This window comes from Geotrypetes seraphini, chromosome 10 (assembly GCF_902459505.1).
Source record: "Geotrypetes seraphini chromosome 10, aGeoSer1.1, whole genome shotgun sequence".
NCBI lineage: Eukaryota > Metazoa > Chordata > Amphibia > Gymnophiona > Dermophiidae > Geotrypetes > Geotrypetes seraphini.
The window spans coordinates 109,877,202-109,894,660 of NC_047093.1; the positions used below are offsets into that span (position 1 = coordinate 109,877,202).

At 43.6% G+C, this 17,459-nt stretch overlaps 1 protein-coding gene across 8 annotated transcripts in view; it reads right to left on the reverse strand.

The window, feature by feature from the left end:
• ZNF618 (zinc finger protein 618) overlaps positions 1-17,459 on the reverse strand; it is a 771,796-nt gene that overhangs the window by 75,326 nt on the left and 679,011 nt on the right. For all 8 annotated transcript variants that reach the window (XM_033960461.1, XM_033960460.1, XM_033960462.1 and 5 more), the window contains one exon: positions 7,513-7,596. In XM_033960461.1, coding sequence (XP_033816352.1) covers positions 7,513-7,596 — 84 coding nt within the window. The remainder of the gene's footprint in view (positions 1-7,512; positions 7,597-17,459) is intronic.

A 17,459-nucleotide genomic window follows, 5' to 3' on the forward strand; every position in this document is an offset into this window, starting at 1 on the left:
ATCACCAATGCCTACCTAGACTCACACTGGCTCCCCATACAAGCCAGAATCCAATTCAAATTATTCATTCTATTATACAAAGTAATAAACGGAACTGCGCCTACCTACCTAAACAATTGCCTAAATTGAAACCTTTCACCCAGAATTAGGAGAACCCAGACACCATTCTCTTACCCAGCACTCAAAGGTACCCAACGCAAAAAACTATACGACAGCCTCCTAGCTACTAAAGCAGCGAAACTTGACCCCTCCATATCCAACCTATTGACTACAACAGACTATAAAGCATTCCGAAAAGAAATAAAAACACTACTATTCAAAAAACATATTCGGTTAACCTAACCTAACATAAATCCCATCATACTGGAATCTTCTTCTCTATGTCACAAAATAACCTGAAACCTCATTATGTAACTTGAAACCAACTACCTTCTAATGTAATGTAATTTCATGGAAATGTCCAACTTTCTTCCAATGTATCTTCCTGGAAATGTCCAGCTATCTTCCAATCTTGCCCAGAAATAGCTAAGAAGAAAAAATTAAAAAAATTTAAATTGAATCAGGTTGGGCAGACTGGATGGACCATTCGGGTCTTTATCTGCCATCATCTACTATGTTACTATGTAATGTAATGTAACTTCTTGGAAATGTCCAGCTATCTCCCAATGTAATATAACTTCCTGGAAATGCCCAGTTATCTTCCAATGTAATCCGCTTAGAACCGCAAGGTACAAGCGGAATAGAAATCCATAATGTAATGTAATGTAATGTAATAACTTCATCCCTTAATTGATACTGGTCATGGAACTGGTTACATCTCTGTAAACTTTTGGAATTAAGATACTTACCTTTATACTGAGAAGTGTGCCAAAATGGCTCATACTAAATTACCTTTTACATTGGCATTAGATACATGTATAGAAAAAATATTTGATTAATTTTCAGAATATTTTCCTGATTTTTTTTCTAGCTGGTTTCACACATTCAGATTAATAAAAATAAAGTTTAATTAGGGCTTCATTTCAAATAAAAATTTCAATCATGATTAATTGTATAATTAAAGAACTGATAATCTCCCTCCCTCCCCTTTAGCACAACTCTATTATTTCTCTTCCTCCTCCCTCTCATTAGTCTCTCTCCTTCCCTCCCCTCCCTCCATTATCCAGTATCTCTATTTCCCTCCTTTTCCCCCTCCTATTATCTAATAACTCTCTTTTCCTCCTCTCCATTCTTCTCCCCCATTATCCAGCATCTATTTACCTCCCTCCCTCTCATTATTCATCAAGATATTTCTCTCCTCCATTCATTATTCAGTATTTCTTTCCCTTCCCTTTCCCCTCCCTCCCATTATGAAGTATCCTTCTTTCCCGTAAAAACTGAGTGTGGTGCCTTAATGTTTCCTTTAAGGAGGAAAAGGGCCTCAGAAGCTGCGGGAGACGATGCTGTCCTGGAGCTGTGAAGGAGACAGCTGTCAAATATACTAGCTCTCATGCACACTTCTATCATTGGCCAGACAAACATAAGAACATAAGAATTGCCGCTGTTGGGTCAGACCAATGGTCCATCGTGCCCAGCGGTCTGCTCACGTGGCTGCCCTCTGGTCAAAGACCAACGCCCTTAGACTAGCCCTACCTGGGTACATTCCGGTTCAGTAGGAACTTGTCGAATTTGGTCTTGAATTCCTGGAGGGTGTTTTCCCCTATAACAGACTCCGGAAGAGCGTTTCAGTTTTCTACCACTCTCTGGGTGAAGAAGAACTTCCTTACGTTCGTACAGAATCTATCCCCTTTCAAATTTAGAGAGTGCCCTCTCATTCTCCCTACCTTGGAGAGAGTGAACAACCTGTTCTTTTCTACCAAGTCTATTCCCTTCAGTACCTTCAAATTTTCAATCATGTCCCCTCTCAATCTCCTCTGTTCGAGGGAGAAAATGCCGAGTTTCTCTAATCTTTCGCTGTACGGCAACTCCTCCAGCCCTGTAACCATCTTAGTCATTCTTCTCTGGACCCTTTCGAGTAGTACCGTGTCCTTCTTCTTGTACGGCGACCAGCGCTGGACGCAGTATTCCAGGTGAGGGCGCACCATGGCTCGGTACAGTGGCATGATAACCTTCTCTGATCTGTTCGTGATCCCCTTCTTTATAATTCCTAGCATTCTGTTTGCCCTTTTCGCCACCGCCACATATTGCGCGGATGGCTTCATCGACTTGTCGATCAGAACTCCCAAGTCCCTTTCCTGGGAGGTCTTTCCAAGTACCGCCTCAGACATTCTGTATTCGTGCATGAAACTTTTCCACATGTGCATCGAGCACAGATAGAGATAAACACGGCATGATGGCTCCACAGAGCACAGTCTGAAATAAGTCCAGCGTGTTGTAAAAGCAATTGGAAAGCTGATCCTGAATGGGACACTACACAGATAAGCACTTTTCTATTCTTTCAATAGCTAGTGCAACATTTGGAAAAGTTTCAGGAGGTATTTTTGTCTGGCCAATGTTAGAAGAGTGCATAAGAACATAAGAACATAAGTAGTGCCTCTGCCGGGTCAGACCAGAGGTCCATCCCGCCCAGCAGTCCGCCCCCGCGGCGGCCCAACAGGTCATGACCTGCCTTAATCACCAGAAGGGGCCCCCTTGCCCCCTAGGTTTCTCATCGAAGTCCTATCTTCCCATCAATGTCCTAACCCTCCGGCCTTGCACCTGCACGACCTGGTGAGCTGTCTATACTTATGCAACACCCCAGCACCTCCCTCAGTACCCCACGATCCCCTTTTCCCTCAGGAATCTGTCCAATCCCTGTTTGAATCCCTGTACTGTACTCTGCCGGATCACTTCCTCCGGGAGCGCATTCCATTTGTCCACGACCCTTTGGGTGAAGAAAAACTTCCTTGCATTTGATTTGAACCTATCTCCCTTCAGTTTCTCTGAGTGCCCCCTCGTACCTGTCGTCCCTTTTAGTCTGAAGAACCTGTCCCTGTCCACCCTCTCTATGCCCCTAAGTATTTTGAAGGTCTCTATCATATCCCCCCTGAGCCTCCTTTTTTCCAGAGAGAAGAGCCCCAGTTTATCCAGCCTCTCAGCATATGGGAAGTTTTCCAGCCCTCTTACCAGTTTCGTTGCCCTCCTTTGGACTCTCTCAAGAACTGCCATGTCCTTCTTGAGGTGCGGCGACCAATATTGAACGCAGTATTCCAGATGTGGGCGCACCATCGCTCGATACAGCGGCATGATGACTTCCCGCGTCCTGGTTGATATGCCCCTCTTGATGATGCCCAGTATCCTGTTGGCTTTCTTCGAGGCTGCTGCACACTGTGCGGATGGTTTCATGGATGGATCCACTAGCACACCCAAGTCTCTCTCAAGTCCGGTGTCTTCCAGCAATCTCCCCCCCATTTTATACTCGAACAATGGGTTCTTTTTCCCTATGTGCATGACCTTGCATTTATCTACGTTAAAGCGCATTTGCCATTTGTTTGCCCAGTCCTCCAGCTTATCGAGGTCCCTTTGCAGTTCCTCACACTCCTCCCTGGTCCTAACTCTGGCGCAGAGCTTGGTATCGTCTGCAAATTTTATAACCTCACACTTTGCCTCCGTTTCCAGGTCATTGATAAATATGTTGAAGAGTAGCTGCCCCAGCACCGATCCCTGCGGCACACCGCTCGTGACTCCCCGCCAGTCAGAATATTGGCCCTTTACTCCGACCCTCTGTAGTCTACCTGACAGCCAGTGCTTGATCCATCTGTGTACATCCCCGCCCACCCCGTGGTTCCACAGCTTCCTAAGCAGCCTTTCATGTGGCACCTTGTCAAAGGCCTTTTGAAAATCGAGGTAAATGATGTCTATTGGTTCCCCTTTGTCCACCTGACTGCTTATTCCCTCAAAGAAGTACAGAAGGTTTGTCAGGCACGACCTTCCCTTACAGAATCCGTGCTGGCTTGTCCGCAGTAGGCCATTTTTCTCGATGTGCTCGCAAATGCTGTCCTTGATCATTGCTTCCACCATCTTCCCTATAACTGAAGTCAGGCTCACCGGCCTGTAGTTCCCGGGGTCACCTCTCGATCCCTTCTTAAAGATAGGTGTGACATTCGCCAGTTTCCAGTCCTCTGGTACCTCTCCAGTTTTCAAGGATAGGTTGCAAACATGCTGGATTGCGCCCGCTATTTCCTGACTTAGTTCCTTTAGAACCCTTGGGTGGATCCCGTCCGGTCCCGGTGATTTGCCGCTTTTCAGTCTGTCAATCTGCTTGAGGACATCCTCCCGACTTACCTCTATATGCCCCAATCTTTTGGCCTGCTCCCCACTCATGAGCTCCTCTGAGTCCGGGGAGCTAGTATATTAGACAGCTCTCTTCTTCACAGCTCAAGGACAGAATCGTTTCCCATATATTTTGAGGCCCTTTTCCTCCTTAAAGGAAACATTAAGGCACCATACTCAGGGCATGATTCTCAAAATTGTAACGCCGTCGCTAAACTGTTTTCCGGCGGGTTAGCCTACACGCATTTTAGAGGCGGATTATCAAAATGAATTATCTCTGTCTTTAGCGAGGTTTATAGCAGTCTCTGACAATGGCATGCAAATGTGCTCTAACACTGAAATGAGCCCTCCAGTGGATTCTTAAAAATTGCTGAGTCATTTTCAAAGAGCAGCGTTGGCTTTTGGCAACAAAAAGCAGCAACTGGTCCAGGGGTGCCGTTACAGTGCCAGCACTTGTGTTTTGACTGTGGCTAATGGATAAAAACCCGTATATCTCTATATTTTTAGTAGAGGGTAGTAAAATCATGCTTCTTTTGAGTTTTTGGGAGAGACAGGAATGATACCCTTGTCTTGTGTGTTTCTAGCTGTGGGTCTTAATTAAATTTTATATCAAAAACAAATTACAAGATTTACCTGAATTATAGTAGGTTTTTTGGGGAAGGAAAGGCATGTTTTATGCGTGATTGCTAAAAGTCGATGTTGCTTCTCCCCTCCTCTCTTCTCTCATTCGTCCAATAGCTCTTGTATGCCTATGATTGACACACTACTTACGGCTTATATGGTGCCACTGATGCTTTACGGCAGGGAAGATTCTCAAAGCAAGCCAGGATTTGTCCCACGTTTCCAGAATTCAAATGCCTATGGTTTAAAATTGTTTCAGAAGCACTCATATTTTGTGTTAAAATATGGATGGTGATGATTGCATTGCTTTCCAGGGACATACGTACATTTATGCCTCTTTCCTTGTATATTTTGCGCTTGTGCCGGTCACTAGTACCAGTGACTCGACACATGTAAATTTAGCAAATCTTTCCTGGTGTCCGCCAACATCATTTGCAAGCGCGATTTTTGGAGAATGTCTCGCTTTTTAAAATTTGCTATCAAAACGGCTACATTAGCAGACCGTCACTTTTTAACATGGTTTTCTGAGAATCTTGCCCTCAGTTTTTATTGGAGTTTATAACTATTTGTTTGTATGCATTTTGTACTCCAGTTTCTTCTAAGAATTTAAAGTTTGCATCCTTCTTTCCCTTCACTTTCCTCCTTTTTTCCGTTATCCAGTATCTCTTTCCCTTCATCATCCAGTATTTCTTTCCCTCCAATTCTTCTCATTGTCCATTATCTCTCTTTCCCTCTCCTCCATCCCTAGGTCCATTATCTCTCTCTTTCTCCCCCTCTGTCCTTCCTGGGTCCAACATCTCTTTCTCTCTCTTTTTTTTTTATTTTTTATTTTTATTAGGATTTTATATACCGCCTATCAAGGTTATCTTCCCATCCTCCCTCCTGTAGACCAGCATCTCTCACCATTAATTTATCTCTCTTCCCTCTCCTCCCACCCATTATCCAGTTACAGTTACTTTATTTGATAAAACACAATTATTAATAATAATGTTAAGCCAAAACGGTTTACAATAATAAAAACAAGGGTAATATTTTAAAAAAATCAACAAGTACAGATAGATTAAGTCAACCATGACAAAAACTGGAACAGATAGGTTAATAAAGGGAAGAAAACATTGACAATATATTATAGGAAAGAACAAAGAGGATAACAACACAAGGTAGAGGAAAAAGGAAGAACCATATTGACCAGATTAAAAAGAGTTATAGAAGAGTTGCATCAAATGCCATTTTAAAATAATAAAACATTTGATTGAGACAGTTTTTAAAAATATTTTTCTGCCCTTAAATATAATGGAAGAGAGTTCCACAAAGTAGGGGCCATTACCGAAAAGCTGGAGTCCCTATTAACATCCCAAAACATCTGCCTGAAAGATGGCAAAGTCATGCTCTCTCCCCTCCATCTCTTGGTCCAACATCACTCCCCCTCCCTCCTTCCCTTCTTTCATCTCGTTCTCTAGCAAATTTCTCTCTCCCTCCCCAACTTTAAGGCAGACCTAGTGGGAGGTATTTAGAGAGGAGGAGATATTGAATTATAGTTGGGGGGATGCTGTATCACACTTGAGGATGGGGGTTGAGAGTGGAAGAGAGAGTGAGAGATGTTGGGAGGAGACAGACAGGAAACGCTGAAACTCGATTAAATTTATTAGACAGGATTATTTATAATAGTGACCAATAAATAACATGTTATTCACAGCATTAACCATGATTACCATGAAACCCTATATTTAATGCATATTATAACTTCTTTAAAGTGAGCAAATCAATTATACGCACCATAATTTATAGGTTAATGCATGCCAAATCAATTTTGTGGGCACTAAATTTGTTAGGATATGCCAATAAACTAAATGCACATATCCCAAAGTGGCACTATGGGTGTTTACAGATAAATGCCTTCTTTGGATGACAGAGTAGCAAGTTGCTAAGTTATATCTAATTCTAAAGCAACCATAAACTGAGATTTTAATTATCTTCAAAGTATCAGATAGGAAATGAAGTTAGGAAAAACAATTATCAGCACTGCAAGTTTTCTAATGTGACAGTAACTATGGCCAACCAATAGGATTTTCAATGCAATAATTTTTTTCCTGGTGGTTTTGGAGTTTTACCTCAATATTGAAGATTCAAGTAGGGAATTATGACCATTTAGGTGCCACAAAACACAATCCTCAAAGTGAACCCTTAGCTCACTGAACAAATAGATTCTATCAATGAACTTGCCAATTTGTGAGAAATTTTGTTATGATCATACACCACATCCACATAATTTCATATTTTCTTCAAAGTAACCAATGAAAATCTGGTGATATATCAAAATTTGTGATATTAGATTCGGGATCTTAAATTTAAGATCCTTTACTTAGTAGGATTTTGGATAGTTGTTCTTCCCATATAGCAAATTCTGCAACACTGAATTCATCAAAAGTACTGTTTCATTTCAAACTAGTTTATGCTGCACATGGTACAGATACTGCAGAAGGCCAACATTTCACTATAAAAGATGTCTGTATCAAGTCACTATAAAGTTCAGAATATCAGGAAATGTCATATACTGTACTCATCATGTACACTGCACATCACATGCATAGCATATCAGAAGTTTTTTTCTCTCTTCATTTTGACCTTCTTTCTTCTTACCTCCAGCTCGTCCCCCCTTCTCTTCTTTTCCCCCCTTGTCTTCGGGTTCTTCTTCCCTTTTGATTTTTCTCTTCCATCCTCTGCCTCAAAAAATAAAAGAAAAACACTTAGGGGCAAATTCTATAAACAGCATCCTGATTTTAGGCGGCCTACCGCTGTTTAACTGCCAATTGAGACATCTGCCTACATTGTAGGCGCCTCCGTGAGCCTAAGGAGGCACTTAGGGCTGCCTAAGCTTGCCTGAGGCTAGGTGTGGTTTCACCCGGAAGTAGCCTTAGGCACACCTCTGGGTCTGCGGTAGCCGCCTGAAATGTAGGCCAACAAAATTCTGGCCTACATTTCAAGTAGACGCAGCTGCTGAACTGATCAAAGCAAGGGAACCCGTACCAGCAGAGACGGAACGAGGCTACTTGCAGGCAACATCAAGAGAGAAGTTGAGAAGTTTTTAAACTAGGAAGAAGGGGAAAGCCGACAGTCAACCAAGAGAGAGAGAGTCGATGGTTCGGGAACCGGTATACCCAGAGAATACCGTGCAAGAAGATAGAGGGAAAGACTCACTGGATTACAGGCAAGACAGATCGAAAAGGACACAAGAGGGAAGGAAATGTAAGAAAGGAACAGGCCGCAAACTCAAGTGTATATACACGAACGCAAGGAGCCTTAGGAAGAAGAAGGGTGAATTAGAAGCTATGGCACAAAAAGATAACATTGACATCATAGGCATCATGGAAACATGGTGGACTGAGGAAAACATCTGGGACACTGTGCTACAAGGATACATAGTGGCTCAAAAAGGTGGGGGCATTGCCATATACATCACAGAGGGAATTGAATCTACTGGAGAGGACACGCCATAACTGCTGGATAAGTTAGAGTTTCTATGGGTCAAAATTCCGGGAACAAATGGACTGGAAACGAAGATCGTCATCTACTATCGACCCCCAGGGCAGTCCGAAGAAATTGACGGAGAAATGACAGACGAGATTAAATGCAACTGCAAGGGAGGCAACGCAGTTATCATCGGTGATTTCAACTATCCGGGAATAGACTGGAACCTAGGCACCTCCGGCTGCATTAGAGAACCCAAGTTCTTGGATGTTGTAGGCGATTGCTTCCTGGAACAACTTGTCAAGGAAAATACTAGAGAAAATGCAATTCTGGACTTAATTCTAAATGGTCTGCGAGGACCGACACAAGATGTAGAAGTAGAAGGGACGCTGGGAAGCAGCGATCACAATATGATCCGCTTTGATCTGGACGCAGGGGAGAAACATCAGTCCAAAACGACAGCCACGGCACTGAACTTCCGAAAAGGGAATTACGAAGGGATGAGACTCATGGTAGGGAAGAAGATTAAGAAGAGGATAAGCACTGTAAAAATGCTAGAGCAAGCTTGGTCCCTTTTAAGGACACAGTCACTGAGGTGCAAAATCTATATATACCACGTATCAACAAGGGATCCAAGAGGAAAAAGAACAAAGAACCGGCATGGCTCACTGTAGAGGTGAAGGAAACGATCAGAGAAAAGAAAACTTCATTTAAGGAATGGAAAAGGTCAAAAATGGAAGAAAACTGGAACAAGCACAAACAACATCAACGCAGGTGCCATTAGGCGGTAAAAGGGGCCAAAAGAGACTATGAGGAAAAAATAGCTCAGGAGGCGAAGAACTTCAAGCCTTTCTTTCGATATATTAAGGGGAAATGACCTGCGAAGGAAGCATAGTAACATAGTAGATGACGGCAGATAAAGACCCGAATGGTCCATCCAGTCTGCCCAATCTGATTCAATTTAAATTATTATTATTATTTTTTTTTTTTCTTCTTAGCTATTTCTGGGCGAGAATCCAAAGCTTTACCCGGTACTGTGCTTGGGTTCCAACTGCCGAAATCTCTGTTAAGACTTACTCCAGCCCATCTACACCCTACCAGCCATTGAAGCCCTCCCCTGCCCATCCTCCTCCAAACGGCCATGCACAGACACAGACCGTACAAGTCTGCCCAGTAACTGGCCTAGTTCAATCTTTAATATTATTTTCTGATTCTAAATCTTCTGTGTTCATCCCACGCTTCTTTGAACTCAGTCACAGTTTTACTCTCCACCACCTCTCTCGGGTGGGACCATTTGGACTATGGAATAAAGGGAGCGCTAAAGGAGGACAAAGCAATCACCAACAAACTGAACACATTTTTTGCGTCTGTATTTACCGAAGAAGATGTACACAGCTATATGCTGGAAACAAAGACGGAAAGCTGACAGAATTCAAAGTCAGTCTAGAGGAGGTATGTAGGCAGATTGATAGGCTTAAGAGCGATAAATCCCCGGGACCGGCTGGCCTCTATCTGAGGGTCATCAAGGAACTGAAAAGGACTATAGCTGAACTGCTTCAACTAATAGCCAATCTGTCAATCAAATCGGGAAAGATTCCGGAAGACTGGAAGGTGGCGAATGTTATGCTAATCTTCAAGAAAGGTTCGAGGGAAAATCTGGGAAACTACAGCCTGGTGAGTCTGACCTCGGCACCGGGAAAGATGGTAGAGTCACTGATAAAGGACCGCATCATTGATCACCTTGACGGACACGGGTGATGAGGACCAGTCAGCACGGTTTTAGCAAAGGCAGATCGTGTTTGACGAACTTGCTGCACTTCTTTGAGGGAGTAAACAGAAGATAGACAAGGGCGATCCGGTCAACATTGTATATCTGGATTTTCAGAAGGCGTTCGACAAGGTTTCGCATGAACGACTACTTCGGAAAATTGCGAGCCATGGAATCGAGGGTGAAATACTCACGTTGATTAAAAACTGGCTGGAGTATAGGAAACCGAGAGTGGGGGTAAATGGACAATACTCGGACTGGAAGAGCGTCACCAGTGGGGTACCGCAGGGCTCGGTGCTTGGACCCGTGCTCTTTAACATCTTTATAAATGATCTGGACATAGGTACGACGAGCGAGATAATTAAATTTGCGGACAATACGAAGTTATTCAGAGTAGTGAAGATGCAGGGGGATTGCGAAGATCTGCAAAGTGACAAAATCAGGCTTGACGAATGGGCATCGACATGGCAGATGAGGTTCAACGTGGACAACAGTAAAGTGATGCATGTCGGTAACAAAAATCTCATGCACGAATACAGGTTGTCCGGGGCGGTACTTGGAGAGACCTCCCAGGAAAGAGACTTAGGAGTTCTGATCGACAAGTCGATGAAGCCGTCCACGCAATGTGTGGCAGCGGCAAAAAGGGCAAACAGAATGCTAGGAATGATAAAGAAGGGAATCACGAACAGATCAGAGAAGGTTATCATGCCGCTGTACCAGGCCATGGTGCGCCCTCACCTGGAGTACTGCGTTCAACACTGGTCGCCGTACATGAAGAAGGACATGGTACTACTTGAAAGGGTCCAGAGAAGAGTGACTAAGATGGTTAAGGGGTTGGAGGAGCTGCCGTACAGTGAAAGATTAGAGAAACTGGGCCTCTTCTCCCTCGAACAAAGGAGATTGAGAGGGGACATGATCGAAACATTCAAGGTACTGAAGGGGATAGACTTAGTAGATAAAGACAGGTTGTTCACCCTCTCCAAGGTAGGGAGAACGAGAGGGCACTCTCTAAAGTTGAAAGGGGATAGATTTCATACGAACGTAAGGAAGTTCTTCTTCACCCAGAGAGTGGTAGAAAACTGGAACGCTCTTCCGGAATCTGTCATAGGGGAAAACGCCCTCCAGGGATTCAAGACAAAGTTATACAAATTCCTGCTGAACAAGAATGGGCGCTGGTAGGGTTAGTCTTGGTTAGGGTGCTGGTCTATGACCAAAGGGTTACCACGTGAGCAGACTGCTGGGCATGATGGACCACTGGTTTGACCCAGCTGCGGCAATTCTTATGTTCTTATGTAGGTGAAAGCTTGGCTCTTCACCCAGGTCTTTAATGGAAGAAGTAACAAGCTTGCTTGTCACTCACACAAGGAGTGACACTTGGCTGCACATGTTTATCCATTCCTATCCTAGATGAGGTCAGACTGGTGTAACTTTCTCCAAATGTTGTATCATGCATTGTGTTGACATTGTAATGTAAAATACTGCTATAATTGTCTATTGCTTATGTTTGACATGTTCTTGCTATACATCATCTTGAGTGAACTATTTCAAAAAGGCGGTAAATAAATCCTAATAAATAAATACTGAGGCCATCAAACCAGTCAGTTCTACTAGTACAGTCTTACAAGCCTTTCTATCACTAAAGTTCTTTAAATACTGCTAGTGGTTAAAGTCCTTATTTTAGAAGCATCAATCCATGTGTAAATACTTATTTTAAAAATTTATAGACCGCTTAAATCTAAGCGGTTTACATAAGAACCTACATAATATTAAAACAGATAACATATAGATCAGATTATAACAATAGCAGTAATACTATGCATTTCTCATTAACATGATATAAAGTTACTATATCAGAATCAAAATTCTCCCTTTCTTCACATCTCACAATAACAGTAATCACATCCTCCCTTCGTAAAGCAACTTTTGTATGTGTAGATTATTTGGCATACATGTGTAAAACTATTTTAGACAGAGAGCTATTTACAAGTGGCAATGGTCACCACATTTACCTTGGCAGGAAATGCATTATGAGAAGGGACAGGGAGTAGTTTGTTTAAGCTTAACACGCTGATATGTCTTTAGGTGCAGTCTCTGTAGTATTTTAGCAGATCTCCCCTGCACCTTTTGGAGAAATGCGGCCTCCAGAAAAGGACATAGCATTCTAGGTGAGATCTAACCAATGATCTGTACAAAACATACATCATGTTCTTGGTTATTCATCTTTAATATGAATAACTATATTTAAACTGCAATACTTTGTAGTTCAATGTAGTTCACAATAAAAGAAAACTGTAAAACAGCGAATTTACATCAGAGATACGCAATGCATAAGATCACTTTATAATAAGATTAACAAATCTGATTATACAAATTTATCAAACAAATATGTTTTTAAGGATCTTCTAAAAGCTTAATTACTTTTTAAAAAATTGTTTCATTTTACATAAGATTTGGAGCTCCACTAGAAGTCAAATGCAGAATATTATAATATTAAAATTCATGTTATTAAAATATAAGTTGTATATCACACAAAATATACATAGAGGGGATAATTTTGTAACAACGTGCCTATGTTGTACCTGTTTTACTGTATAATGGCCGCAAAAAAAAAGGAGAATAACATCCACAAGTCAGTAGCAGACGAGCAAACAGTGGAGATATCCAAAGACACAGGTATACAAATCTATTTTGAAACTGCTTTACTCAACACATATGTATTTCGGCTCAAACAGCCTGCATCAGGAGTCTTATTCTTAAAGCATCCAACTCAACAGAGTGAAATACTATGGTACTTGTAGAGCATCAATACAACAAGTTATTGCATAGTGAAAAGTGTCAATACAACAGGCACTCTTTCAAAGTCATGTGAGCTTGCGTACTCCATGGTTGCTTAAAAGTGAAATGTATAATGGCAACATATGTGCCTTTATAAAACAGCCTATCCAAAAGCTCCTACAGAAAGTTACATTGGTTTCAAGGCAGGAAGTTTGCTGGTTAAAAAATTGGCACTCCGTTTATCCCCCAAGAAACACATTTGCAGGTACCACAAGAAAGTAAACACTTTGGGAGTCTTTTACTAAGGTGCACTAGCCGATTTAGCGTGCATTAAATATTTGCTCGTGCTAAATGCTAACACACCCATTATATTCTATGGACTCATTAGAATTTAGCACGTGCTAGTGCGCCTTAGTAAAAGGAACCCTTTGTTTTTCTGAACCATAAAATTTATGCATGTTTTCCATGGGCAATTTTTTAAGTGCCTATTTGATCATGCAAGATGTTGCTCTATATGTTTGATATAAAATTAAATTTGCTTCCATAAACCAATTTTTCCTTTAAAAATTACACCATGAAAAAATATGCATACATCTACATCAGCTGTTTACTACACACAAATTTCTTAGCTGGTATTTTATAAAGTTTGCAGGCAAATAATAACTCTTTTACAATCCCACCTCTGGTAATGCCTCCTCTTGGTCCAGGGAAGAGCTGACAAGAGAGGTGTTAATGCTCAGGGTTTTTGGGGTGTCCTTGAAACAGCGACTAGCGAAACATGTCAGATTAATTAACTCCTGACAGAGCGCTTCAAGTCTTAAAAGCTAAGGGGCTCATAATTGAAAGAGATAAACACCAAAAACCAGCCTAAGTCGTCATTTGGACGAACATTGTCAAAATACGTCCAAGTGCCGATAATAAAAATGGGTTTTGGACTTATTTCTAAATGATCTAGGCCTTCATAGTGCCGCTGAACGACCATAGTTAAACGGGGCGTTTCAGGAGAAGTGTCGAGGATGGGAGTTGGGCGGGACGTGGGCTGGCTTAGACTTAGACATACTGCATGTATAATCGAAAGTTATACAGCACAGGATCGATGGAACTTGGACGTTGTGACTTAGACCAGTGTTCTTCAACCTTTTTACACCCGTGGACCGGCAGAAAAAAAAGAATTATTTTGTGGACCGGCAAACTACTAGGACTAAAATTTAAAAACCCTGTTTCCGCTCCATCTCCGCGAGCTCGGTCCCCACAAATCATCTGATCCCATCCACACAAGCCTCAGTTATGATTTTATATTGAATGTATTTTATTAAAGTATAAAAAGAAACAATATTCTGTACAATTGTCATTTTATAAATACAAATAATTCAGAGCAAGGATCAACAAAACCCCTGTCTCCCCTCCTCTTCACATATATCCCCTCTACTATCAAGAAAACTGAACAAGCTAAATTATTACAGAATGCTACACAGAAATATCATGCTAACAGAATACTGCAGTCACACATGACAGGAATAGTTTTAGGGGAGTGCAACTAGGGCAACTGCCTCCTGGTCAGAGAGCGCCCTAAGCCAGCTGGAAGCTAAAGAAGCACTGCCTGGGTTTAGCAGTCCCCAGTTATGTCTAACACCAGCTCTAGCAGGATATATATTTCAAATCTGATATATTCTAATCACAAAATAGAAATAAAATGATTTTTTTCTACCTTTTGTCGTCTTTGGTTTCTGCTTTCAATCTTCTTTTCACTCTCTTCCTTCCAGCGTCTGCCCTCTCTGTCTCTTCAAGCCAGCATCTGCCCCTTCCATCCACTGTCAGTCCTCTCCCCCTTACATATGGTATCTGTCTTCTTTCTATGCCCCTCTCCCCTTTCCATCCAGCTTGTGCCCCCTCTCTCCTTTTTACATGATTAATTCCAGCTTCACTGCTCTCTTCATTTTTATCTCTCCTACACCAGATCTATCATCATTGTCCCTCTCTGCTTATTTATCTGCTGACCCCTTCCTATCATCAATCTCTCTACTTTCTCATGCCTGTGTCTCCCCTTCCCCTCCTCTAATCTCTCTGCCAGCTGTTTCCTTCCTTTTTTCATTCTCCCTTCCCTCCTCCTCCTGTCCAGCAGTAACTCTCTTCCCTTCATCCCCTCCCAGCAGCATCTCTCCTTCTCCCTCTCCTGTAGCAGCTGTCCCATTTTTCCCCTTGCCCAGGAGCTTCCCAGATTCCTTACCCTCCTCCCTTCCCAAAAGCATCTCTCCTTCTCCCTCTCCAGTAGCAGCTGTCCCTTTTTTTCCTTGCCCAGCAGCTTCCCAGCTTCCTTTCCCTCCTCCCCTCCCCGCAGCATCTTTCCTTCTTCCTCTCCAGTAGCAGCTGTCCCTTTTTTTTCCTTGCCCAGCAGCTTCCCAGATCCCTTTCCCTCTTCCCTTCCCAGAAGCATCTCTCCTTCTCCCTCTGCAGTAGCAGCTGTCCCTTTTTTTTCCTTGCCCAGCAGCTTCCCAGATCCCTTTCCCTCCTCCCTTCCCAGAAGCATCTCTCCTTCTCCAGTAGCAGCTGTCCCTTTTTTTCCTTGCCCAGCAACTTTCCAGCTTCCTTTCCCTACTCCCCTCCCCGCAGCATCTTTCCTTCTTCCTCTCCAGTAGCAGCTGTCCCTTTTTCCCCTTGCCCAGCAGCTTCCCAGACTCCAATAGTGGCTTTGTCCCCTCCCAGTAGCTCTCCTTACTTCCCAGCGCAGCGATTCAGGAAGGCAGCCTCGGGTCCTTTGTTGGGTCGCGCCACCTCTGAGGAAAGAGGAAGTTGCATCATCAGAGGCAGCCGTGACTCAGCAAAAGCCCCGAGGCTGCCTTCGTGAATCGCTGCGCTGGGAAGTAAAGGAGAGCTGCAGAGGGGAGAAAGCCACTGTCGGAGGCTCCCCAAGATCTCTCCGTCCCAGCGCAGACTTCGGATGTTGATCTTGCCGGCCCTGCGTGGATCGGCAGGAAATTGAAGTCAGTCAGTCTTGCCGGCCCTGTGCGGACCGGCAAAAATTTCCTGCGGACCGACACCGGTCCGCGGACCGGCGGTTGAAGAACTGTGACTTAGACCATTTAAAACATGGTCTAAGTCACAAAAACCCACCTAAAATGACCAGATAAGTAATGCAAACTCATAATACAGACCCCCCCCACTACCCCAGTGATCACCGACCGCCCCACCCCCATAAAAATATTAATCAGAACTTGAAAATTGTGCCTCCAGAACATCATCACCTGGTAGCCTGGCATAGGAAAGCCTAGTCGTGCTGCACAGAGGCATTTTAAGCCGTCTTGGAGGTGGGTTAGGGATCCATGGAGAGGAGGACCCATGCCCATAAGCCCCTGTACTCACTGCATTGATATTGAAACATGTGAACTCCCCTATACACCCCCAAAACCCTTTTTTACTGGCATATAAATGGCTCCTGCAGCCATATGGGCTATTGGGGTAGTAGATAAGTGGTTCTAGGGGATTCTGGAGGTGGTTTGGGGGGGCTCACCATGACCTATAAGGGAGCTGTAGTGAGGAGAAGACATGACACCCTTTTTGTGAAGTTCACAGCAGTGCCCTGTAAGGTACCCCATTATTTAGGTGCCATGTCTGGGTGTTCAGTCCATCACTTTGAAAACCCCTCCCACATCCAACAGGGCTTGTTCTAGGCCAGGGATCTCAAAGTCCCTCCTTGAGGGCCGCAATCCAGTCGGGTTTTCAGGATTTCCCCATATGCAATGAAAGCAGTGCATGCTGTGACAAACCTGTGGCCAGCTTTGTCCCTGTAAGGGATAAAAGCAGAACACGGTCCCTGGTCAGAAGGGCTGACCAGGTTAAAAGTAAAGGTTTGGATTTGGCTGACTACCCCTCAGACAGTGAAGTAGGGCAGGAACATAGGTACACCCAGCAGAGAGCGCTATCTCAGTACAGGTACTCCAGAAAGCCTGATAGGACTCTTATTGAGAAGTGGAGTCCCAATGCTGGAAGGTATGCTCATTACCAGCCTAGGAGAAACCTGAATTATTTCCCTAGGGATTTCCTGCCTAACACAGCTGTTCCTAGGAGAGAGGGGTGGGGCTTTAACTCACATAAGAACAGAGCATGGGATCACAGTAAGGAGAGCAGGGAGAGCCAGGACGGAGCTGGGGCTAACGAGCTCAGGCAGCGGCAAGAGAAGCAGCAGTGCTTGGAGGAAGATGAGGGGAAAAGTCTCTCTCCTCCAGCCCGCAGCAGTGAGGACGTGGAGATGAGCGAGGACTACCTCAGCTCCACCCCAGAGGCTGCTGAGCAGACAGAGGCTATGGACGTCTCTGAACCACTGCTGGAAGCTGGCTATTTCCCCACTGACATGGAGGTTAATTGCTAAGGGGAAGGAGGCAAGGCTGTGCTTGTGCTGGCTCCCGTAACCCCAAGCCCAGCTGACAGTGATTAGGGGAACAGCAGGAAAATCTCTCCGCTGCACTGTATGACTGCCCGGAGAGCATTGTTTGTTCAAGGAACTTTATCTATAGGGGTGTGAAAGCTCCGTGGGAAAAACCTAAGTAAAGTTCACAGCTTATCTAATGCCATGCTGTGT